The sequence below is a fragment of the Erpetoichthys calabaricus genome, chromosome 8, assembly GCF_900747795.2.
Source record: "Erpetoichthys calabaricus chromosome 8, fErpCal1.3, whole genome shotgun sequence".
Classification (NCBI taxonomy): Eukaryota; Metazoa; Chordata; class Cladistia; order Polypteriformes; family Polypteridae; genus Erpetoichthys; species Erpetoichthys calabaricus.
Genome location: NC_041401.2, coordinates 134818347 through 134844977, shown reverse-complemented (window position 1 = coordinate 134844977; position 26631 = coordinate 134818347). Strand labels below are relative to the sequence as shown.

Genomic DNA, 26631 nt, shown 5'->3' with positions numbered 1-26631 from the left:
CACTTTCTACATTCTTAAACACCTCAGACCAACACTGCACACTGCCTGCACGCAGCGATCAGACGTCAATGTGTCTGCACTCGCTTTGTGAAGGGGGGCCAGCTGAACTCACGCTGAGCAGAAATGGACTTTGTGCTGCTTCTGCCAAAATGCCTGCTTGTCGCTCTGCTCGAGGAGTGTGTGTGTGTGTGTGTGGGTGTGTGAGAGCTGAACGCACCTTCGCTCAAACCCCCCCTCCCCGGAAGCGCAGTTCGCATTGTCAAGGGGGTGGGGAGCTGAATGAACGCTAAGGAGAAGTGGACTTTGTGCTGGGTTTGTGCTGCTTGTCGCTCTGCGTGTCAATAATTTAAAAAGCCTGTACAATCAGGCTTTTAGGTGTACATCACCAATTTTCCTGTCTCACTGTCTTGTCTTGCGTGAAGTTAAAATGTTTTATAATAGTGAGATGTTACTCATATCCTTAGCCCGACATCCACATATCATATGTGTTAACAAAGTGTGTTTTATAAGTTTACATGTGTTTAAAGCATGTGGGATGGGTATTTTAAGGCTTAAACTAAAAAAATGTTTATTTATATGGTCTTTCTATATCACGGATTTTCTCCTGTTGCTGATGGGTCTGGAACATAACTTCCGCGATAGGCGGGCAATCACTTGTATTTAAAAATCCGCGAAGTCGTGAATCCGCGAAAAGTGAACCGCGAAGTAGCGAGGGATTACTGTACACATATAATACGTCACGTCTGCTATCCGCTTTATGGGTGATGATTGTATTACTCTTTTTATGTTTATTTTATTTTAGAATCAACTCCTATCTGCGCACACCAGGGCGGCCATGGGCAGATGCGTATGGTGTATTCACTCCATGTTATCGTGCATTGCGCTGTCACTGGTATTTTGATAAAAGAATTTGAACAATATATAAGAAGCGTATAAATTATTAAACAGTAAAACATTAACATTTAAGAAGTAAAGTTACATTGAGTACTACTGCAGTGCCTTCGGGTATACCTCATTTTTTCTTTGCCCATTACATGCTTAAATGTATACATTTTTTGGGTGTACCTACCCGAGAACACGCGACATATAACCGACCGTGTGAGAAGCATGGATTTTAAAGAAGCGTTGAGTTCATCTGCTGGTCTCCCTCGTGGAATAACTGGTAATGTTTCACTAAAATGTACAGCGAGTAAAACGACATTACCTCCTTTTTTTTTTGTACGATCTCTGAGATGTTGCTTTTTTCGATTCAAGGCTTCATAAGCTCTTTTATGTTCCATGGTGTACTTAATAAGTACTAATTATCCCAAACCATCATCTTTGAATGTTGCAAGACTTTCGCCTTGTATGTAGATCGGGGTAATTACATTCATTGCATTCCTAGTCTGAATCACAATCTGATTGTATGGGTGGTTACCTGGCACTGTAGGGTTGCCACCCCGTCCTTTAAAATACGGAATCGTGCCACATTTGAGAATGAAATTGCGCGTCCCGTTTTGAATCAATACTGGACGGGATTTATCCCGTATTTTTGTAATCATTTTTTTTTAAAGGCAGCGTCTCATGCAAATCATCCCACACGCATTTTATGAAGATGCCTCCTTTCCTACTTTTGATTGGGTAATACTTGATGTCATCGTTAGTTTGATTGGTGTTTTTAACTGTCCAGTGAGGAGGGCGTGTCTTTTAAGTAGAGTCTGCAAAGTGTTGGCACTGAGATGTGGCGTCAGCGCCATACTTGAAGCCCCTAAACGTTGCGGTCAGCAAGTCGGCTAACATCCGCCATGTGCCGTCTTTCAGTTGCGAGAAGCAGATCATAGAATGGTTGAAACTGTTGCCCCTAACGTTGCGCCACGGCGTGTGGTTCGTTTATACCTCGTGTCTTCTCATTAAACTTTCATCTCGCGAATATGTTATTGCAATCCGCAGCGGGAGCGTTTCTATAAACTTTATTTAAACTTACGTTTTACACCGTGGTTTGTTTCCCTTATGAACATGCTTGTATGCTTAACTCGCTCCGTTCTCAAATTGTTTAATTAATTTTTTGCTCTTCGCTGTTTGCGGCTGTTCCTCCATTTCCCCCCTACTTCGTTCTTTTATCTCGCGAATATGTTATTGCAATCCTTAACGGGAGCGTTTCAATAAACTGATTGAAAATAGTTTTGCATTTACCTTTTTAGTAAAAGGCGAGCTTTTAAGCCTGAGAAATCACCCCGTAAATGCACACGTTTAATTGGACATGTGTTAATATGTATGGTTACACAGTATTAAAAGACAGTGAACAACGTCAGTTACCTTTGTTCCCGCGTTTGATAAAAGGTGAGCTTTTAAGCCTGAGAAATCACCCCGTTAAATGCACACGTTTAATTGCACATGTGTTAATATGTATGCTTACACAGTATTAAAAGACAGTCCAAAAATTAACGTCATTTACCTTCGTTCCCGCGTGCGACTCGTGCTGTAAATCTCTTCCTTGTTTTTAGTTCACGTGATTACGTAGGAGGCGTGATGACGCGATACGTGACTCCGCCTCCTCCATTACAGTGTATGGACAAAAAATATGTTCCAGTTATGACCATTACGCTTTGAATTTCGAAATGAAACCTGCCTAACTTTTGTAAGTAAGCTGTAAGGAACGAGCCTGCCAAATTTCAGCCTTCTACCTACACGGGAAGTTGGAGAATTAGTGATGAGTGAGTCAGTCAGTGAGTGAGTCAGTCAGTGAGGGCTTTGTCTTTTATTAGTATAGATAAAAAAATTGAGAAATCAATTTTCAAAATAAATAATAGTGCAACTTCCAGTAATAATACTATATTACTTCAAGCCCAGGTGCATTGCATAGTAATAAAAAAATAAAAAAAAATAATAAAATAAATAAATAAATAAATAAAACTGCCTTAATATGGACCTTGCTTCAAGCTAAGCTATATGCATCTATACTAATAAAAGGCAAAGCCCTCACTGACTGACTCACTCACTGACTGACTGACTCACTCATCACTAATTCTCCAACTTCCCGTGTAGGTGGAAGGCTGAAATTTGGCAGGCTGATTCCTTACAGCTTACTTACAAAAGTTAGGCAGGTTTCATTTCGAAATTCTATGCGTAATGATCATAACTGGGACCTCTTTTTTGTCCATATACTGTAATAGAGTGCACCTCCATGGCCGTGGGAGGCGGAGTTGCGTATCGCGTCATCACGCCACCCACGTAATCACGTGAACTGACTGTGAACGCAGTACGTACAAAACAAGGAAGAGCCCCAAAGAGCGCTGAAGAAAACATTCATTACACAATTGAGAAGGCAGCGAAACAATAAGAAGCGAGCGAGTGACGCATACAAGCATATTCATAAGTGCAGCTACTGCGGAAACAAAGCACGGTGTAAACCGTAAGTTTAAATTAAGTTTATAGAAATGCTCCCGCTGCCGTTTGCAATACCATATTCGCGACTTACAAGTTTAATGAGAAGACACGAGGTATAAACGAGACTTTGGATCACTTTGTAACGGAGTTAAAATTGCTGTAGCAAGAAACGTTTAAGTGCCGGGTCTTAGCTAACATTAAATAAAGCCGTGGACATCGCAACATCACACAAGAGAGCAGCTCACGTGAACATATGAAGCGACTGACGCATACAGACATATTCATGTGTGCAGGTACTTCGGAACAAAGAACCGTGTAAACCTAAAGTTTAAATTAAGTTCATAGACCTACAAAAGGTTGCCATTGATTTGAAGCAAGATTGCTTTTCTCCTGTACAACTATACGTTGCATTCTCAACAGTAAGCTTGCACGGCTTCGTCATATTACAACCAGAGTGCTGAACTGACAATGTGATATACAAACAGAACAATCGTAAGAACAGGATTAAATAAAAAGGCTGGTTCCGTTGCCAAAGCAACGAAAAAGGAAGACCTTATATGACGTTCGTTTATAAAACAGTGGAGAGGCTGTGTGAAATCAGCTTCACAAAAAAACAGATCCTTAACAAATTTTTATTGGTATATTTTCACTCAATTTAAAAAGGTTTTCTTCTTAATAAAAATTTAAAAGCAGTACTTCGCCGCTGCAAAGCACGGGGATGTATATATACAGATAGATAGATAGAGATATATATGTGTATATATATATATATATATATATATATATATATATATATATATATATATTTATATATATATATATATATATATATATATATATATATATAGATAGATAGATAGATAGATAGATAGATAGATAGATAGATAGATAGATAGATAGATATATGTGTATGTATGTAGATATGTATATATGTGTATATATATATATGTAGATATGTAAATATGTATATGTATATATATGTGTCTGTATGTATATATATGTGTGTGTGTGTGTGTGTATGTATGTGTGTATATGTATATGTATATATATGTTGATATATGTATATATATGCGGATGTGTATATGTATATATATATGTATATATGTAGATATGTGTATATGTAGATACAGTGGTGTGAAAAACTATTTGCCCCCTTCCTGATTTCTTATTCTTTTGCATGTTTGTCACACAAAATGTTTCTGATCATCAAACACATTTAAACATTAGTCAAATATAACACAAGTAAACACAAAATGCAGTTTGTAAATGGTGGTTTTTATTATTTAGGGAGAAAAAAAAATCCAAACCTACATGGCCCTGTGTGAAAAAGTAATTGCCCCCTGAACCTAATAACTGGTTGGGCCACCCTTAGCAGCAATAACTGCAATCAAGCGTTTGCGATAACTTGCAATGAGTCTTTTACAGCGCTCTGGAGGAATTTTGGCCCACTCATCTTTGCAAAATTGTTGTAATTCAGCTTTATTTGAGGGTTTTCTAGCATGAACCGCCTTTTTAAGGTCATGCCATAGCATCTCAATTGGATTCAGGTCAGGACTTTGACTAGGCCACTCCAAAGTCTTCATTTGTTTTTCTTCAGCCATTCAGAGGTGGATTTGCTGGTGTGTTTTGGGTCATTGTCCTGTTGCAGCACCCAAGATCGCTTCAGCTTGAGTTGACGAACAGATGGCCGGACATTCTCCTTCAGGATTTTTTGGTAGACAGTAGAATTCATGGTTCCATCTATCACAGCAAGCCTCCCAGGTCCTGAAGCAGCAAAACAACCCCAGACCATCACACTACCACCACCATATTTTACTGTTGGTATGATGTTCTTTTTCTGACATGCTGTGTTCCTTTTACGCCAGATGTAACGGGACATTTGCCTTCCAAAAAGTTCAACTTTTGACTCATCAGTCCACAAGGTATTTTCCCAAAAGTCTTGGCAATCATTGAGATGTTTCTTAGCAAAATTGAGACAAGCCCTAATGTTCTTTTTGCTTAACAGTGGTTTGCGTCTTGGACATCTGCCATGCAGGCTGTTTTTGCCCAGTCTCTTTCTTATGGTAGAGTCGTGAACACTGACCTTAATTGAGGCAAGTGGGGCCTGCAGTTCTTTAGACGTTGTCCTGGGGTCTTTTTGTGACCTCTCGGATGAGTCGTCTCTGCGCTCTTAGGGTAATTTTGGTCGGCCGGCCACTCCTGGGAAGGTTCACCACTGTTCCATGTTTTTGCCATTTGTGGATAATGGCTCTCACTGTGGTTCGCTGGAGTCCCAAAGCTTTAGAAATGGCTTTATAACCTTTACCAGACTGATAGATCTCAATTACTTCTGTTCTCATTTGTTCCTGAATTTCTTTGGATCTTGGCATGATGTCTAGCTTTTGAGGTGCTTTTGGTCTACTTCTCTGTGTCAGGCAGCTCCTATTTAAGTGATTTCTTGATTGAAACAGGTGTGGCAGTAATCAGGCCTGGGGGTGGCTACGGAAATTGAACTCAGGCGTGATACACCACAGTTAGGTTATTTTTTAACAAGAGGGCAATTACTTTTTCACACAGGGCCATGTAGGTTTGGATTTTTTTTCTCCCTAAATAATAAAAACCATCATTTAAAAACTGCATTTTGTGTTTACTTGTGTTATATTTGACTAATGGTTAAATGTGTTTGATGATCAGAAACATTTTGTGTGACAAACATGCAAAAGAATAAGAAATCTGGAAGGGGGCAAATAGTTTTTCACACCACTGTATGTATATATAAGTATATATGTTTATGTATATATATGTTTACATAACCTCTTTAACACACTACTTCTCCGCTGCGAAGCGCGGGTATTTTGCTAGTAAATAATAAAACTGCAACTTGCATTTATAATGGTATTTGTGGTATAGCCCTACGGAAGCGTATCAGGGCCATGGTGAAGAAAAAAAACTACAGAGACAGTGAAGAAAAAAGAAAACTATATGTCGAGAATAAAGTCGACATGCTGACTTTATTCTCGACATTTCCACTTTAATCTCGACGCTTATGTCGAAATTAAAGTAAACATTTCCACTTTATTCTTATAGTTTATTTTGTCATTAAAGTAGAATGTCGTAAACTAAACTTCATCCTAAAATCAATGTTTAATTTACTAGATTTTCTCAAACCCCATCATAAGTTAATGTAGAACATTAAATGCTTTGTGCTAAGTGTTCCCCGACCCAGTTGTTAATTGCTACGCGCTTCTTAAACTGACTTCCTCTGCACGAAGAGGAGGCGCAGGCAGCGATCTCCGCACAGAATACTGTCACTTTATGATATTCCTGCTCTCTGAAAATTTAGAATGCTAAGATAAATACTTGATATCATTTTCATGATGAAATGCATCAAAGCAGGTATTAAACTTGCACGGTAGTGTGGCGGTAGTGCTGCTCCCTTGCAGTAAGGGGTCCCCAGGTGTACGTTCAGCGTACAGAACTTTATGGCAGGTGTGACGAGGCTCCAAAAACTGGATGTATGAATGGGTATTGCATAGGTTTAACTTAAATATTGTGTAAATGTTGGGTTCGTGAGCTGGTGGTTGGAGAAACGAACACAGAATTCAATGGATGGTCATCTGAGCGGGCTTTCTTTATTGCATGCATGCTCTCTCTGTCTGACGTAACAAACCCACAGTTCCTATCCTTCCTTTTTCTTTCTCCACATAACCAATCACCACACGATAAATGTCTTTGTGAAATTAAAACTAGTTATAAGTTTAGACCACGAAGTGTTCAGAATTTTAAAAAATCTTCGTTATACATGTTTAATTATGCCATCCATTCAGGGTTGCACCCATCCCAGCCTGCATTGTGTGCAAGGCAGGAGCAAATCCTGAACAGGGCGCCAGCACATCGCAGGGTGAATACGCGGAATACATGCACTTGGGTCAATATAGCATAACAAAACCCTACATCCTACATGACTTTGAAAGGAAACTGAAGCACGCCGAGTAAATCCACCAAAAAACATGCAAATTCAAGGCAGGGAACACCTGAGACCCCCTTGCTGTGAGGCAGCAGTGCAACCTCCAAGCCACCATGCCCCCACATGATTAACACATGCATTAATGCATTTCATCATGACAAATTCATCACTGGATGATAAATTAGACTGGACTGCCAATATTGATGCTCTGTGTAAGAAAGGACAGAGCCGACTATACTTCCTTAGAAGGCTGGCGTCCTTCAACATCTGCAATAAGATGCTGCAGATGTTCTACCAGACGGTTGTGGCGAGCGCCCTCTTCTACTCGGTGGTGTGCTGGGGAGGCAGCATAAAGAAGAAGGACGCCTCACGCCTGGACAAACTGGTGAGGAAGGCAAGCTCTATTGTAGGCACGGAGCTGGACAGTTTGACATCTGTGGCAGAGCGACGGGCACTGAGCAGGCTCCTGTCAATCATGGAGAATCCACTGCATTCATTAAACAGTATATCATCTCCAGACAGAGGAGCAGCTTCAGCGACAGACTGCTGTCACTGTCCTGCTCCACTAACAGACTGAGGAGATCTTTCCTCCCCCACACTATGCGACTCTTCAATTCCACCCGAGGGGGGTAAACGTTAACATTATACAAAGATATTGTCCGTTTGTATACCTGCATTGTTATCACTCTTTAATTTAATATTTTCTTTATCAGTATGCTGCTGCTGGTGTATGTGAATTTCCCCTTGGGATTAATAAAGTATCTATCTATCTAAGTATTTATCTAAGCATTATAAATGTTCAGGGAGCAGAGATATCATGAAATTAATGTATTCTGTGTGGTGATCACTGCATGTGCCTCCTCTTGATGCAAGAGAAAGTCAGTTTAAGAAGCATATTGCGATTAACATGGTTCGGAGAACACTTAACACAAAACATTTAATGTGCTACATAACTTATGATGGGGTTTGAGAAAATCTAGTAAATTAAATATTTATTTTAAGATGAAGTTTAGTTTACGATGTTCTACTTTAATGACAAAATACAAGAATAAAGTCAACATGTCGACTTTAATCTTGATATAAACGGCCCAGCACTACTTATAGCATGACCGTGATCTTTTCAGATTCACATTTGCAGCGAACTGCTACAGCGTTAAGAGCCAGCGGTTGCTTCAGACGCTCTTCCGTATGTCGCCCCATTGGGGGGGGAGTCCTAAAAGAGTTTAGAAATCTTACAGTGCATAAAGCATTTTTAAAATTTTGTGTCCAAGTATAGTGTCTCTTCAGGCAAAAGCAACTGTCATTGGATAGGTTCCTTGTTAAAGGCGAAAAAGAGAAAAAGATTCCAGTGAACCAACAGATAGCAGTGATTCCGTTAGTTATGGTGAAAGACGCCCTACAAAATAAACCTCCTACTGCTCCTCCTCCTCTCCTCTCTCTTGTCTACCTCACACCAGCCACAATTTTTTTCAAAAGGTAAAGTGCAGGTTAATTTGTTTTATGTGTTTTTACTTTATATTAATCATTTTAATATGGATATTTTAGGGTTGTGGAATGAATCATCTGAGTTTCCATTATTTCTTATAGGGAAATTCGCTTTGATATTCCAGTGCTTTGGATTACAAGCATGTTTCCAGAACAAATTATGCTCGCAAACGAAGGCACCACTGTGTGCGTGTGTGTATATATATGTAAAAATATATATATATATTTTATTATATATATATATATATATATATATATATTGTGAGCTGCGAAGCTGATCGCACCCTCAGAAGTTACAGACGCCCCTGGGAAAACCCCTAAGAAACATAGACAGATTACCTTCACACTCCTCCACATTCTGGCTCTGTCGCGTAATATGGCTCTCGCGCGGTAGTCCGCCTTCTTAAAACGGCTGCACGGGCTTCTCTCAGTTTGTTAAACTGATTGCTTGCTTCTCCTTATCTCTCTCTCTGACATTCTCTCCTCCTGGGGAAACTGTCATCTCTGACTTGTCATGGAGGAGCACGTTTAAACTTTTGAAAAGAGACAAATGTTTGTTTGCAGTGTTTTGAATAAAGTTCCTTTCTTTTCTACAACCTCCTGCATCTCTGTGAAAATCTGTGAGCCAAGCGTGACAATTATATATATATATATAGCCGTCTATTTTAATATATAAGTACAAAACTACGTTTAAGCATTAGTGTACACATTGCTGCCCCATGACTATACTATTGTAAGGGTCTTTTCATCAAAGTAAAAATTTCATGTTTATGTTTGCAACAAATGTAAAAACCATTTAAAAGAATATACATTTTTTCATTTGCTTGTCTATTCTGAACCTTTTGATTAATAAAACACATTTAACAAAATACTCCCTCTTTTTACCATTAGTTCAGAACTTGTACTTGAGAGATACAAATGGTTTTAGTATGAAACTATGGTTTACTATGGTTTTAGTATGAAAATTTAAAAAGTAACACATTTATATTTGCAAACAGGTCTGTGACGATGCTGCACCCAGCAGCAATGGTAAGCCATCATAAAGTCACTTTATTGCTAAGGTGATGAAGTCATACATTTGAAATTTACAATAGTCACATTTATTGCATAAGGATTAGATATACAGTATACCATCCATTTTTCGGACAGGGTTAATCCAATTTAGGATAAGCCCCCAAAAATCAAGCCACTCTCATTTGGATGAATGTTCACCACTCACATATGCTACTAAAAGTAAACAATAAGCATCAGATAAGACAAATACCGTACCCAAGGAAAAACAGGTGCATAACATTCAAGTTAAATGACAATATCAGAGTCCTGCTTGCGCTTTACTAATACAATTAAATTCTTACCTGCAACAATTCCCTCTGGTGGATTTAGAGTCAGTTCTGTTAAACACAAAAAACAAATCATATATGATAAGTTACGTTTATACAGAAAGGAAGGAAAATTCATGATATATACAAAAACTTAAATACAATTATCTTTCTTCTTCAAACAAGCTTTTTTTAAGGGATTAATGGCTGCCTAAGGATGGACTGATGTCCAACAAAAAAAATGGTTTCTGACTTGCACCCCACCCATTAGCTTCACCTCTCCATGTTATGTGCAGGAACACTCTCATGGCTTATCCATATTACTAACCGAGAATGGTAAACCGGATGGCATGGACGCAGGTACACGGCGATGGGACCATGAGACGTACTGCACAGGCGCGTACAGCTCAACTAACGGAAATAGCAAATAAAACAAACGTCATATTGTGAGTGGCACTACTGCAGAGTGAAGTTAGGAATAATGTGCTGCTAGGGATTATACAAACCGCTGAACGCTTTACACCAAATTCAAACACAATACAGCTTAACGATACATACACGAGCCCACCTGGATAAGATCAATGAACACAGGCGCCTACAACGCGCGTCTGAAACTGCGGAAGCAAAGCAGGCATGGGTTAAGACACTACGGGGTCCGCAAAGGTCCACAAAGATAGTACGGAATGTATAAGAGCACACCGATCAAAAAAAAAATCAATCGTGTAAAAGCATATAGTACACACAAATCATGTGCTCTCAGCGCATAGAAAGCGTATAAGGACAATACAGAGAATAGAGACCCAAAGGCATTGGAGAGAAAAAAAGGCAGATAAGAGATTATGAAAGCAGTGGAATTCGAAAGGCTCAAACAAACGATGGCGTGATACACGTACAGAATATGAAAGCAGTAAAATTCGAAAGTATTGTAGCGTCCCACCCAGGTTGAGGGCTTTTTGGTTTTAAGTCACTATTACGTCCGATTGAGGGAAGGCGGATTACAGCACGGAGGACTGATAGCGGGGTATTGATTTCATGCGGTAAAGGGGGGCGTTGGAGAGGGTGCTAGAAAGTTGTGTTTGGGGTTAGGAAGTCAGCGATTGTTCAGGTAAAACTTTTGTGACACTTTATCATGTCAGTCACTACAGTATCAAAGAAAAGATAGAAACGATTGCATTACCGCAAACAAAAGGTGATTAATCATCAGAACCAGGTGTAATTGAAAAAATACCAGGACAAATTGAGGTCTGAAAAAAACAGTAGACAACATAGTCTTTTCGCATTCGCATCATTCAATGGACAAAATGTGGATTTACACAATAATGGACCATATGCTATGAGAATCCGTGGTCCCACAACAGTTAAAGGAACGACAAGTTAAATTTCAAAGAGTACACAATTCGGTCGGGTGTATATTGATGATCTCGGAGAAGCGATGCAAATTTTAACAGGCAAAAAGAAAGGTGATGTATATATTCCGCGAGTAACATTACACACCAAAGGAGATCGTGATATGCCATTCATAGTAAAATGTTTACAGTTTACCGTAAGAATAGCTTTTGCTATGACAATCAATAAATCACAGGGACAAACAGAAAAACTCGGATTATTTATTACAGAAACAATATTCACTCACGGGCACTTATACGTTGCGTTGTCCAATGTGTCTCCAAAAAATATTGTTTTTAATGAAGCTTTAAAGTAAAAGTCAAAATAATGAAATTGAAACAATTCCAAAAAAAAAAAAACATGTAAAATTGTATATCCAATTAACCAAACACGGGGGTTGGCGAGCGAAGCGAGGAGGGGGCGAAGCCCCCTAGTTCAAGTCTATTACATTGACTGACATCTTCTTTTGGTTACTCATAAAATAAAATAAAAAAAAAAAAAAACTCAAATACAAAACACAACACACATATAACGAGGCTATAACTTTTTTCTTTTTTTTGATACATAGATACTTTATTAATCCCAAGGGGAAATTCACATACTCCAGCAGCAGCATACTAATACAAAAAAACAATATTAAAGAGTAATAAAAATGCAGGTAAAAACAGACAATAACTTTGAATAATGTTAACGTTTAACCCCCACCGGTGGAATTGAAGAGTCGCATAGTTTGGGGGAGGAACGATCTTCTCAGTCTGTCAGTGGAGCAGGACAGTGACAGCAGTCTGTCGCTGAAGCTGCTCTTCTGTCTGGAGATGACACTGTTTAGTGGATGCATTGAATTCTCCATAATTGATAGGAGCCTGCTGAGTGCCCGTCGCTCTGCCACAGATGTCAAACTGTCCAGCTCCATGGCAACAATAGAGCCTGCCTTCCTCACCAGTTTGTCCAGGCGTGAGGCGTCCTTCTTCTTAATGCTGCCTCCCCAGCACACCACCGAGCAGAAGAGGGTGCTCGCCACAACCGTCTGATAGAACATCTGCAGCATCTTATTGCAGATGTTGAAGGACGCCGTCCTTTCTTACACAGAGCATCAGTATTGGCAGTCCAGTCTAATTTATCATTCAGCTGCACTCCCAGGTATTTATAGGTCTGCACCTTCTGCACACAGTCACCTCTGATGATCACAGGGTCCATGAGGAGTCTGGGTCTCCTAAAATCCACCACCAGCTCCTTGGTTTTGCTGGTATTCAGGTGTAGGTGGTTTGAGTCGCACCATTTAACAAAGTCCTTGATTAGGTCCCTATACTCCTCCTCCTGCCCACTCCTGATGCAGCCCACGATAGCAGTGTCGTCAGCGAACTTTTGCACGTGGCAGGACTCAGAGTTGTATTGGAGGTCTGATGTATATAGGCTGAACAGGACCGGAGAAAGTACAGTCCCCTGTGGTGCTCCTGTGTTGCTGACCACAATGTCAGACGTGCAGTTCCCAAGACGCACATACTGAGGTGTGTCTTTAAGATAGTCCACGATCCATGCCACCAGGTATGAATCTACTCCCATCCCTGTCAGCTTGTCCCTAAGGAGCAGAGGTTGGATTGTGTTGAAGGCACTAGAGAAGTCTAGAAACATAATTCTTACAGCACCACTGCCTCTGTCCAAGTGGGAGAGGGATTGGTGTAGCATATAGATGATGGCATCCTCCACTCCCACCTTCTCCTGATATGCGAACTGCAGAGGGTCGAGGGTGTGTTGAACCTGTGGCCTCAGGTGGTGAAGCTGCAGCCTCTCCATGGTCTTCATTACATGATGTCAGAACAACAGGCCAGAAGTCATTCAGCTCACTAGGACATGATACCTTTGGGACTGGGGTGATGCAAGATGTTTTCCAAAGCCTTGGGACTCTCCCCTGTTCCAAGCTCAGGTTAAAGATGCGCTGTAGAGGACCCCCCAGCTCCGATGCACAGACCTTCAGCAGTCGTGGCGATACTCCATCTGGACCTGCTGCTTTGCTGGCACGAAGTCTCCTCAGCTCTCTGCTCATCTGCGCTGTTGTAATTGTGGGTGGGGATGTCTCTCCTATGCTGGTATCAGCAGAAGGATGGGTGGAGGGTGCAGTACTCCGAGGTGAGAGTGGGTTAGGGTGGTCAAACCTGTTAAAGAAGTTGTTCATTTGGTTTTCTCTCTTCACGTCTCTCTCGATGGTGGCACCCCGCTTCGGGCTGCAGCCAGTGATGATCTTCATCCCATCCCACACTTCCTTCATGCTGTTATTCTGCAACTTCTGCTCCAGCTTTCTCCCATACTGCTCCTTCGCCGCCCTGAGCTGGACTCGGAGTTCCTTCTGCACACGCTTGAGCTCATGCTGATCACCGCCTTTAAAAGCCCTTTTCTTCTGGTTCAAAAGGCCCTTGATATCACTTGTAATCCATGGCTTGTTGTTAACATTGTAGTTCCAGTAAGAACTGTACGCTGCTATGTCCATACAGAAGTTGATGTAGTCAGTAGTGAGGTCAACAACCTCCTCAATGTTCTCACTATGTGATCCCTGCAGGATATCCAGGTCTGTAATTTCAAAGCATTCTCTCAGAGCCTTCTCTGCCTCAGGGGACCACTTCCTGAATGAGTGTGTGGTTGTAGGTAGGACCCTCACTCTTGGTTTGTAGTGAGGCTGAAGCAGAATCAGGTTATGATCTGCTTTCCCAAGCGCAGGCAGCAGGGTGGCACTGTATGCGTCTTTAACGTTTGCATACAGTAAGTCAATAGTCTTATTTCCCCGGGTGTTACAGTCCACATACTGGGAGAAGGCAGGTAATGTTTTGTCCAGCGTCACATGGTTAAAATCTCCAGCGATTAGCACAAGCGCCTCAGGGTGCTGCGTTTGTAACTTAGCAACAGCAGAATGGATGACGTCACTCTCTGTCTCCACGTCCACCCGAGTAGGGATGTAAACAATAACAACAATGACATGTCCAAACTCTCTGGGCAAGTAATAGGGACGCAAACTTACGGCCAACAGTTCGATGTCCCTGCAGCAAGTGGAGACTTTGACGTTAACATGTCCAGAGTTACACCACCGTGTATTGACATAGAGAGCTAGACCTCCACCTTTGTGCTTCCCACATGTACTTGAATTTCTGTCCACTCTAACTGTGCTAAACCCGGGTAGCTCCACGTTAGCATCTGGGATAGTGGTAGTTAGCCACGTTTCGCAAAAACACAACAAACTGCATTCTCTATAGGTTCTGACGTTTTTCACCAGCGCAGCCATTTCGTCAATCTTATTTGATATTGAGTTCACATTTCCCATGATCACAGAAGGCACCGAAGGCTTAAAACGCCACTTTCTCGCAAGCCGCTTCATTTTTAGCTTAGTGCCGGCTCTGCTGCCATGATACCGCCTTCTTACCTCGTCGGGTAAATAGGGAACCACACACGCACTGGCACTTGTTCTCAGAGCTTGAAGTTGAGTACTTCAATAGATGAGTCTCAGCGTGTAAAAATCCATGCCCACGTTGTAAAAGTAAGTTTGTTCAGGGAATGAATCCACATAAAATAAAGTGATAGGAGTGATCAATAAAAAATAATAAAGAGAAAAATAATAAAAAAAAAAAGGTAGAAAAATAAAGTCGTACACGGAGCTGCTGAAAAGGCTGCCACTCTCGGCGGCGCCTGAGTCAAGTTTGATGTAGGCAACATATTGAAAATGTATCTTTATTTACCCCAAACAGTGAGGGTCTTCACTGCAGATTATGCATGTAATTCATGGCCACCATTTTCACTGGTCATTCAAAACATAATTCAACGATTAGGACTCTGCAAGAGTGAACTAGTTAGGTAAATATACATTTATTAAAAAGTAGTATTAATTCCTCTGATTCCTCTGAAGAAATGATAAACAACCAGTGTTTAGGTAAGTGCAAATTATTCCATTAACGTTACAAAGCTGAGCAAATTCAACAACTATTACACAGGACCTTAACATAAAACTTAATGACTCACTCAAAAATACTAGTTGTGCTAGCTGTCTAAAATGGGTTAAAATCTATGTAATCAATGTACACCTCAGCGTTAACATTTGCAGTGCACTATGCAATGCATTTGTGTTGGTTATATGAGGATGGATGGCTTTGTATGGGATTTTTACAAGCAGTGTTTGTGATGCAGCATCATTTGGAATGACAGAGACATAGGAACCAACTGGACACACAGACACTTATCCTTTTATTAAGGTGGAGAAATTATTTGACAATAAAGGTAATTCTTTCAATGAAAACCCTTGACATTTTCACCAATAATGACGATTTATTCTACAATATTACAAATTTTTCAAAACTATAAATTTTACATCATGACTTCAGCGTAACAAATTTCAGATTTTTACTAATTAATAAGAACCTAAACAACTTGATTGCTATGCTATATTTGCCAAGGTGTAACTAACTGCTTTCAAGATCAAACAAGTTATCTGGCTACAAATGCAAAACAGACATAATAAAGCAGTGGTAGTTCAAATATCAAGTCATCGTGTTTTCAAAAATCTCCAAGAAAATTCTGGAAAATAAGGCACATCAGATATTAAAATTATTGAATAGTGCTTACAGCACAGTTGATATTTCATGTAATTTCAGACCACAACTACATTTTGAGTCATACCTTTTTCTCTTTTATAACCTAGGTAACAACCCTGGTGGGCATTTCACTACAGCCAGTATTTTAAGAAAACGGGTTCACTCTGTTGATATAAACACACTGAACATGGTCCATAAAATTAATTTTTATACGCTAGGGGGCTCTGCCCCCTGCTCGCTTTTCTTACCAACCCCCGGACGGGCACTATGCACTACCCACTTCGCGGCTCTGCCAGTCGCGTATGGAGAAGCGGATGTACAATTTAAACAGATTGTTATTTTCATGGGAATTGTTACATATGCATAATAGAACTATTTTACATTACAACGAGTAATTAACCATAGTAAAAAATAGTAAAATGTAATAAATTAAAAGAAAATTATGTTTCATGCTGTGTTAGAGGTAGTGATGCACCGATACGGAAATTCTGGGCGATACTGATAACCGATATGTTTTTGTCCATTTTTGCCAATACCAATAACCGATATATATTTTGTTTTATTTACTTCAGGCATGAATGTTTTAGGTATGCTGAAAATATATTATGCATTATCAAAGAAACAACAGTAGCATGTAAAACAGAGATTAACTTTTTATTAACTTGCTGAATTTTATGCTCTTCTTTGCTATATAAGCAGCCAGTACTTTATGCAGGGGTAAAAGAGCAAGATATGGCTCATCTCTATAGAAAAAATACTCCAGGTCATGTACAAAAATCTGCACATTCTGAGTAACTTAAGCACATCAAGACCCCATGCCATTACATAACATGGCATTGGGTATATTAACAACAAAATGAATGCGTATTTATTGTGCTATAATCAGACATATATTATTTTAAGTAAAACTAAAATAAAGGGTACAATGTGGCCAGTAACCCTGGGCTTAAGTTGGCTTCTTTAAAAGTACAAATGGTAGGCTTTTCTTAACAAAAAAGAAGCATTTCTGCCTTTTCACCAGCAAGCATGTTTCTCTTTTCATTTACTATATTTGACACTGCTGAAAAAAGGCGTTCACTGTCTACACTGGTACAAGGTGCCGATAGGTACTTGATCACTGCCTTGGCCAAGGTTGGGAAACGGGCTGCATTGCTTTTCCAGTACTGGAGGGCACAGTTATTTCTGGAGATAGGAGACTCGCTTTCAGCTGGAAAAAAAAAGTTTAGAAATGGTTACCTATCCTCTTTAATAAAATCCCTGTGTGCGTCCAGGTGTCCGTGTGTGTGTGTCTTCTGGTGAAGTGCACATGCGCAGAGCACGGTGCGATGCACGATATTACTGTCAGAGAAAATTACAGGCGTTTTACGGAAATACAAACCAGTATTACGGCGAGAGGAAATTAAAGGTACACAATACAGGGACGCATATTACAGCCACATACAAGCCAGTATTACTGTCAGAGAAAATTGAAGGCATACTACCGACACGCACGCCTGTATTACCGCCAGAGAAAATTAAAGGTATATTACGGACGTACAAGCCAGCGGACGTACAAGACAGTATTACTGTCACAGAAGATTAAAGACACACAATACACGGCGGCAGCCCACGAAGAACGGTCAGCTCAGCAAGTGAACATCAACAAAAGAAAGGCAGAAAGACAAAGAAAAATATGACCAACTAACAGAATGAGGTCCAGGTCCCTTGCCATTTAATATAGACTGTTCCTACTAATGTTTATGCACTACTGTTCTAGCGCCCGTTATTGTAACGGGCTTAATGACTAGTATTATAATAAATTATTATTAGGTTGACTAGATTTGTGGTAAAGAAAAACAGGACAACCACCTGTACCAACCACAGCCATTAATAAAAACTTGTCATGTTGAAAGCTTGATGCATAATGATTTGGGTCATATAAAGGGCATTCTTGTTGACCAGCCTGAATTATATCGGTTGGTTGTATCGGTTAAAATATACACATCTGACCGATTCTGATGTCATCATTTTTAATGAACATTGGCCGATAACAATACAGTTCCCAATATATCATGCATCTCTAGTTAGAGGTATTTGTTGTGTTATAAGTTTTCGTTCTGTTTGGCTTTGAAATTAACACGCAAATACTTTTTAAATTTACACGTTTACTTTAAAACTTCAATGAAAACAAAATTTGGAATTAACTTTTCTTCAATATTGCATTGAATTTTGAATTGTGATTTGTTAATTGACATAGCAAAAGCTATTCTAACGGGAAACTGTAAACGTTTTAATATGAATGGCATATCAAGATCTCCTTTGGTGTCTAATGTTATCCGCAGAATATGTACTACATTACTTTTCTTGTCACCTGTTAAAATTTTACATGTTAGAATTGTTCGACCAATTTTCAATACAACTAATCTTCTACTAATTGCATAGCTCATCACTCATACATAAATTACGCAATAACATTATGATACATCCTTCCTTCAACAGTAATTTGGCTGGTGGAAGACCGGATGGTATTAACGGTTGTGGATATTCTACAGGATATTGTAAGTTGATGTTTTCATCTTCAGCAACCAACTTTTTCAGCATAGTCTATTGATACGCATTTAACCAATTTGCCCTGTAACCGATTGACAATTTTCGTGTTAATTTGTTTGACTATATCGTTTCTTGGCGCTAGGATTGCCCGTGTACTCATTTCTTCTGTTGATAACCCTTTGGGATAAAATTCTTCAATGAAATTTGGACATAATAAGTCTTCTTTTATTGGGAACTTAAAGTAAGGAAAACAACATTTATAAGACCTGAGAGTGCAAGAACCGTGTCTGACAAAAGCATTCACACGAATGAGACATGAGAGGACTATGGCTGTGGGCCATTAACACTAGAATTACCAGAGCCTACGAAAAAACTCGTATATCCGGCCCACCTTAAATCGCTTCTTAAATCCGTTCACACCTCTCCGCCAGCATCCTTTGTCCTCTAAATGTGCTGATAAAAGACAAGCTGCCAGCAGCCGGCTATTCCATCCCCCCACCGACTTAGAACGTGAGCAAAGTTTTCCCAGCTCACGCCTTGATTGATTATGTGGGAGTGAAGTGGAGTTTTACAGTGGAAATAAGAGGTCATTATTCTAAAGTAATCTGTGTAAACACATTGTTAAAACAGAAACTTTTTCATATTTTAGTAATAAATGTTACAAAATGTAGTAGGCATAAACTATAGAATATATAAAGCCCGAGTTCCAAAGATCAAATAAACACTTTCACAAAAGCTTCAAGAATGATTCAACAGCTTCTGTGGCGTAGCGCGTTAAGATTTGCCTCTTAGCGCTGAGCAGCTTTTCCTTGCCTCACAGACCTGAGTTCGATTCCCCGCTGGGGATGAAGTGTTGCTTTTTTTTTCTTTTCTTTTAAACCTCAAACGGACATAAAATTTATACATTGGTATGCACTCTCAGTTACTGAGATCGTTATATTTTCATGTGGGAGGCTCCTTTTCAAATATTTTTTTAACAATTGAGACTGCAATTAACAGGAACAACTGTCCTTATAACTTTTTTTTAAGATCCATAACACACAGACAGACAGAGCACTGCATAATAGAGAGACAGACAGGCAGAGAAGTCACTAGATATAGAAATAAAGAACAACATGTGCGTTGTCCCAGCTGCACTGAATAAGCGCAGGCGCTCTAACATCACCCCTCCCCCGATCTTACTTAGAGAGTCAGGGACAACGCACATGTTGTTCTTTTTTTCTTTCAGTACACATGGCTTCCCTGTTTATTTCTATATCTAGTGACTTCTCTGCCTGTCTGTCTCTCTATTACGCAGTGCTCTGTCTATGTGTTATGGATCTTAAAAAAAAGTTATAAGGACAGTTGTTCCTGTTAATTGCAGTCTCAATTGTTAAAAAAATATTTGAAAAGGAGCCTCCCACATGAAAATATAACGATCTCAGTAACTGAGAGTGCATACCAATGTATAAATTTTATGTCCGTTTGAGGTTTAAAAGAAAAGAAAAAAAAAGCAACACTTCATCCCCAGCGGGGAATCGAACTCAGGTCTGTGAGGCAAGGAAAAGCTGCTCTGCGCTAAGAGGCAAATCTTAACGCGCTACGCCACAGAAGCTGTTGAATCATTCTTGAAGCTTTTGTGAAAGTGTTTATTTGATCTTTGGAACTCGGGCTTTATATATTCTATAGTTTATGCCTACTACATTTTGTAACATTTATTACTAAAATATGAAAAAGTTTCTGTTTTAACAATGTGTTTACACAGATTACTTTAGAATAATGACCTCTTATTTCCACTGTAAAACTCCACTTCACTCCCACATAATCAATCAAGGCGTGAGCTGGGAAAACTTTGCTCACGTTCTAAGTCGGTGGGGGGATGGAATAGCCGGCTGCTGGCAGCTTGTCTTTTATCAGCACATTTAGAGGACAAAGGATGCTGGCGGAGAGGTGTGAACGGATTTAAGAAGCGATTTAAGGTGGGCCGGATATACGAGTTTTTTCGTAGGCTCTGGTAATTCTAGTGTTAATCGGAAATGGTGGAGAAGAGGGCGGGACCCCCTCTACCAACTTGAAAAAAATCTCTTGTCAATAGTCTTGTCTCATCTCAAGATTTTCTTTTATAATAGAGAGATAGAATCTGTGTAAGATTTTAATTTGAATTGATGTAAGTACTAATTATCCTTCAGTTATTAAACAGAAGATGTTGGTAAATAAATATGGTGTGCCCACATTAGTAAAGTAAAATGAGAAATGACAGATTAACAAAATATAAAAAGTACATTTTCATGCAGTGCTCCATGTGGACCCACACTGTTCTTCTGACTCATTTGTCAGCATATGCTTTAGAAAGAATCAGAAATTAGTACTTACATCAATTCTAATAAAATCAAAATACAAATATTATAATATCAGTAACACAGGCATTAGTAAATATCAAGATTATTCAGGATACTTTCGTTTAAAAGTACTCATTTAAAGATGCTTTTGTAAATACCAATTTAGGTTATTTAACATGAAACTTTTTCACAGTATTTGTTGCTGTGACTCTTGAACTTACGTATAAACATTTAGGAAAAATTACCAAGTTGTTAAAACTGAAACATAACATTTAATGGATGTCACATTAATTATAATTTCAAATGAAATAAAATTGTGATTCTTTACTTTCACAGATCTCTCTTATGTTTTAGGCATTTGTCCCTACTGTATGACAAACTTTATACTTCTCAAGTGAAGGTCAAACCATTACGCACAAATTCTTGTTTGAATATCAGTTGCTGTTTAATTCCCGTCCACAAATTTCACCTGTTTTATTTGGACAGAAATGCAGTAATGTATTCATCAGCTGAGCCTATGTCCCAGTCGCTTACTTATTAAGGGTCAGGGAAGAAGCTGCCAAGTTCATGAACCAGAGTAACATCCTGGTGGGCAAGCTGTAATCAGTACGTCACTGTGATTTAAACTATTAAACCTTATGCAGACATTTGTAAATATAGCAAAAAAGTTTAACTAGTATTTAAACACACATACAAAAGTAGCTCTACTTATAAACGGAAAATGAGACACTACACCAACTGTGAAGCAAGGCCCTTTTGAAATGTAAATATCCAGAAATACATTAGAAAACAAGATACCGCTGAACATGAGGTAGACACTTTTTGCATATTCTCAAACTTCCTGAAATAACGTGGGGACAGAAAGAGAAGAAATTCTATATATGCAATAGGTAATTGGATCATATATGTATATGTAATAGGATTGTGTGTCTGGTTAATGATTTAAATACCATATTTCCCCGAAAATAAGACCAGGTCTTATATTAATTTTTACTCCAAAAGATGCACTAGGGCTTATTTCATGTCTTATATTATCCAGCCGCTTTTAGGATCCTCCAGGATCAATGTACGTGCTTCGATGTTTGATGAATGGTTTGATGTCCAACATACAAATGTAGTCATGGTGCTTTTATATTCAAGCATCACATATTCCCCAACGTAATGACAAATTGTTTTAAAAGACTCATGTACCATCTTCTGTGCTGTTTTTTTTTTTTTTTTGCCACCTTCACAATAGCATCAGAATGTACGGTGGCATATCTGAGCCACAGAGAAAAAAATTTAAGGACATGGTGAAAATGTCTATTTTATGATTAAAGTTGAAATTTCGGTTTTAACCTCAAAATGTCCACTTTAACCTCATAGTTTACTTTATCATTAAAGTAGACTGTCGTAAACGTCATTTTAAACCAACCCAATTGTTAATAGCTACATGCTTCTGGGGCTTCCTCCTAACCTGACAGCAGTGGCAAGGAGCAATATCACCACACAGAACACATTACATTTATGATATTCCAACTCTATGCATATTTAGAATTCTTAGATTTACAGTAATCCCTCCTCCATCGCGGGGGTTGCGTTCCAGAGCCACCCGCGAAATAAGAAAATCCGCGAAGTAGAAACCATATGTTTATATGGTTATTTTTATATTGTCATGCTTGGGTCACAGATTTGCGCAGAAACACAGGAGGTTGTAGAGAGACAGGAACGTTATTCAAACACTGCAGACAAACATTTGTCTCTTTTTCAAAAGTTTAAACTGTGCTCCATGACAAGACAGAGATGACAGTTCCGTCTCACAATTAAAAGAATGCAAACATATCTTCCTCTTCAAAGGAGTCAGGAGCAGAGACTGTCATAAAGGCAGAGGAAAATCAATAGGGCTGTTTTGCTTTTAAGTATGCGAAGCACCGCGGCACAAAGCTGTTGAAGGCGGCAGCTCACACCCCCTCCTCAAGAGCACAGAAAGAGAGAGAGAGAGACAGAGAGAGAAAAACAAGCAAGCAAAAATCAATACGTGCCCTTCGAGCTTTTAAGTATGCGAAGCACTGTGCAGCATGTCGTTTCAGGAAGCAGCAAAAGATAGCAACGTGAAGATAATCTTTCAGCATTTTTAGACTAGCGTCCGTATCATCTAGGTGTGGGAACAGCCCCCCTGCTCAATCCCCCTACGTCAGGATCAGAGAAAGTCAGCACAAGAGAAAGAGAAATGTAAACTGGGTAGCTTCTCAGCCATCTGCCAATAGCGTCCCTTGTATGAAATCAACTGGGCAAACCAACTGAGGAAGCATGTACCAGAAATTAAAAGACCCATTGTCCGCAGAAACCCGCGAAGCAGCGAAAAATCCGCGATATATATTTAAACATGCTTACATATAAAATCCGCGATGGAGTGAAGCCGCGAAAGGCGAAGCGCGATATAGCGAGGGATTACTGTATATAGTATTTGATATCAATTTCATGATGAAATGCATTAAAGTATGTATGTTACATTTTACAGATACAGGAAATCATTAACTTTGTTAAAATAATGAATACTGTTAATAGTTACACATATGGGGGTGACACAGTGGCACAGCGGTAGCGCTGATATTTCGCAGGGAGTCATGTCCCTTGTGTTCCCTGCCTGGAGTTTGCATGGTTTCCTGGTGGGTTTCAACAGTGTGCTCTGTTTTCCATCAAAAGACATGAAGTTTTGGAGATTTGGTGACACTAAAATGACATTAGTGTATGTGTGTGCTTGTGTTCACCTTGCAATGAGCTGATGCCCCATCCAGGGAATCTTGTTTCTGTCTTGTGCCCGACTGTTGCTGGAATGGGCGCAACCCTGGCTTGATGGATGTAATCATTAAACATCCTTTTCAAAGATATTGTAGTAAGGTGTCCTTGGAATTTAATGGACGTTTCGGGCACATGCTTCGCAATGCGTGAAGTATAAACCCGGCCTTAGGCGCCGCACTTTTCAGCTGAAGATCTTGATTAGGGCTTATTTTGGGGGCAAGGGCTTATATTACTGAGCAGCCTGAAAATCATGCTAGGTCTTATTTTCAGGGAAATACAGTAACATTTAAATATGATGATAATACGTGAGCCACTAAGACTACATGCACTACAATACTATGTTATTGTTTAAAACATTAGTCTTTGCTTTTGCTTTTCTTTCCACTACCCTAGCATTTTTATCCCCCAAAAATAGAGACTTCTGAAAATGTGCTCCAGAGCCATATACTTCTGAAAATGTTGTCTCAGAGTTGCAATGTGGATGGGTGAAAATGTAGATTTAAAATTGCAGACTCTAATTGCTCTCAGATTTGTTTATGCTAATTTTGCAGCCCTTCCCCAACTGGATTCCCATTACAATGTCTCATTCCCTGGTTGGTCACCCTTCACAGGGGGAAAAAAAACACATTAAAACATAACAGACATAGAAGTTGTTGCTTTCCATGATACTTATTATGTTGCTTTGCTGTATACATCTAAATTGCATTTTGTACAGTTTGAATGCTACATACATGCTCAAAAGTCAAATAATTCACCAGTTGCTACAGTTTTATGACAAATCCTGAGGCCGCCAATGTTACCACCCCTTCAAATATTTTCCCGCCAATAGACACATGGCCAGTGTAAACAAATGCCTACATCATATACGTTTTCAGTCATTTTAGTGTGGATGGAAATACTTTCAGAAATGTGAAAATGCTAGTATGAATATAGCCTAAGGCACCCAGCTGTTGTTTACTGTCTTACTCATAGATCTTCTATTTATCACAGTTACTTAGAATCTGGGGGCTCTTTTATTGGAAATCATCAAGTCATCCAGCATTTGGCTTTTCTCAGAACAAAGCCACTTGCACAATGCTGAACAGCCAAGACATCAGCTACAGACCAGAAACTGACTCAAGATCCTGTTGTCCCACAGACTTTTGTTTGATTAAATTGATGACCTCCCTTCGCAGAAGCACATTTCAAACAGTTTTACATGTAATGCGGACTTAAGTGTTATTTCTCTAATGGTCAAGTGTTTTCCCCTCCAACAGTTGTTTGGAGTTGTTTTTCAGTGAGTTCTGGGCAAGCACAAAGCTGAGAGTGTAAAAGGACCCATTTTTCAGTGAGTGTGTGTCATCTGCAAAAATATAAAAGCTGTAATTTAAAGATTGGAAAATAAGTCACAGATTGCTTAACTATCACTAAAACACTGTTAGAAATTGTGAGAGATTATGAATACAGTTAAGAACTACAATGTTCTTCTTTGAAATGTATCATTAATACATAATCAATTTTTTTTTCCATTTTTTGGTTTCACATATAGTATGGATGTAGGAATTAGGGAGCGTTAGTAACATCCAAGGCATGTCATCTGTTGATATGCAAAATACATTTTTTTTTAATTCTAACACGACAGACCAAAACCAATTATTAAATGTAGAACAACAGAGGAATATTTGAAATGTCAGTCAACTGCAGAGATTTTCCAAATTCACTGTCCAGAAAACTCTAAAAGCTAAAAATGGTGGATCTCGTCATAGAAAAAGGTGGATGCAAAGCTTAACAAGATATTTCCCCTCACCCTACCAATGGTTAATTACCATTGAACTTTAACCAGAGAGCTGAATACTTCAACAAGTTTTGCAAAATGTAATATTCGGTGAGAAAACAGCACTTTAATGGCCTACACTTACATCATGGCAACCTACAAATACATATAATTTTTACACATATTTCCTTGTATTCATAATATTTTAAATATTAAAACATTACATTTTTTAGTATTAAAGGCTCATCATAAAAAAATCACTCATCTACAGCAAAGGCCAAATTATGGAAGTGTGTGTCATGTGCTGTAACTAAATATTATATTAGATAGATAGATAGATAGATAGATAGATAGATAGATAGATAGATAGATAGATAGATAGATAGATAGATAGATAGATAGATAGATAGATAGATAGATAAGAATGCTTAGATTCTGTAAAATCAATTTCCACTATTACAAATAATTGAAAAATTGAACCAAGTCAAGGGTTTCTCTAACTAGTTATTGCACACTGATCCTTTCCTTATAGGGACAAGATTTCCAGTTCATTAAAATAAAAAAGAAATATATCACAGAATCATATCAAAATAATTATTACAAAAAAATAATCAATGACAATTTTTCACTAATGATGAACATGGTCACCAAGAATGCTTATTTATGTGGTTTTCCAAGATGTGTGCAAGGGAAATGTATCCCATATTCTACTGTACCATTTAACACAAGGCTGGATGTATGAATCCATGCTGTTAACACCAAATTCTGATCCTACTGTTTGCATGCTACAGTAGAAAACAATATTCCTCACGCAAGGTAACATTTTCCAAACTACCTTTGGTGATTGGTGGCTAGTTAATATGAATGGAATCCAGTAGGGTCTTGTGCCTTTGTAGTTCATTTTCTTTCAAAAACCTCTGTTGTGAAGATCATTTATGCAAGTATGTAATCATTGTGTTAGCTTAAAGACATCTAACATTTCTTTTCGGACATTTTATTCTAGACATTTTCTCCAAACACTAGGGACTGGGATTGTGTCAGTATACAAGAAGTATAGCTACTGCTGAGACACTGGAACCACTATGTCTGGCACCAACAGTCATGCTATAGACAAAGCAGTTTAGATCACGTTATTCTAATATTTGTTCAAATGATCTCAACCAGTCTCTATGATTCA

The 26631-nt window shown here is 39.0% G+C and overlaps 1 protein-coding gene across 1 annotated transcript in view; it reads right to left on the bottom strand.

The window, feature by feature from the left end:
- The window catches only part of ube2g2 (ubiquitin-conjugating enzyme E2G 2 (UBC7 homolog, yeast)), a 148202-nt gene that overhangs the window by 44980 nt on the left and 76591 nt on the right, over positions 1–26631 (bottom strand). The window contains exon 2 of the mRNA XM_028807495.2: positions 10153–10188. Coding sequence (XP_028663328.1) covers positions 10153–10188 — 36 coding nt within the window. The remainder of the gene's footprint in view (positions 1–10152; positions 10189–26631) is intronic.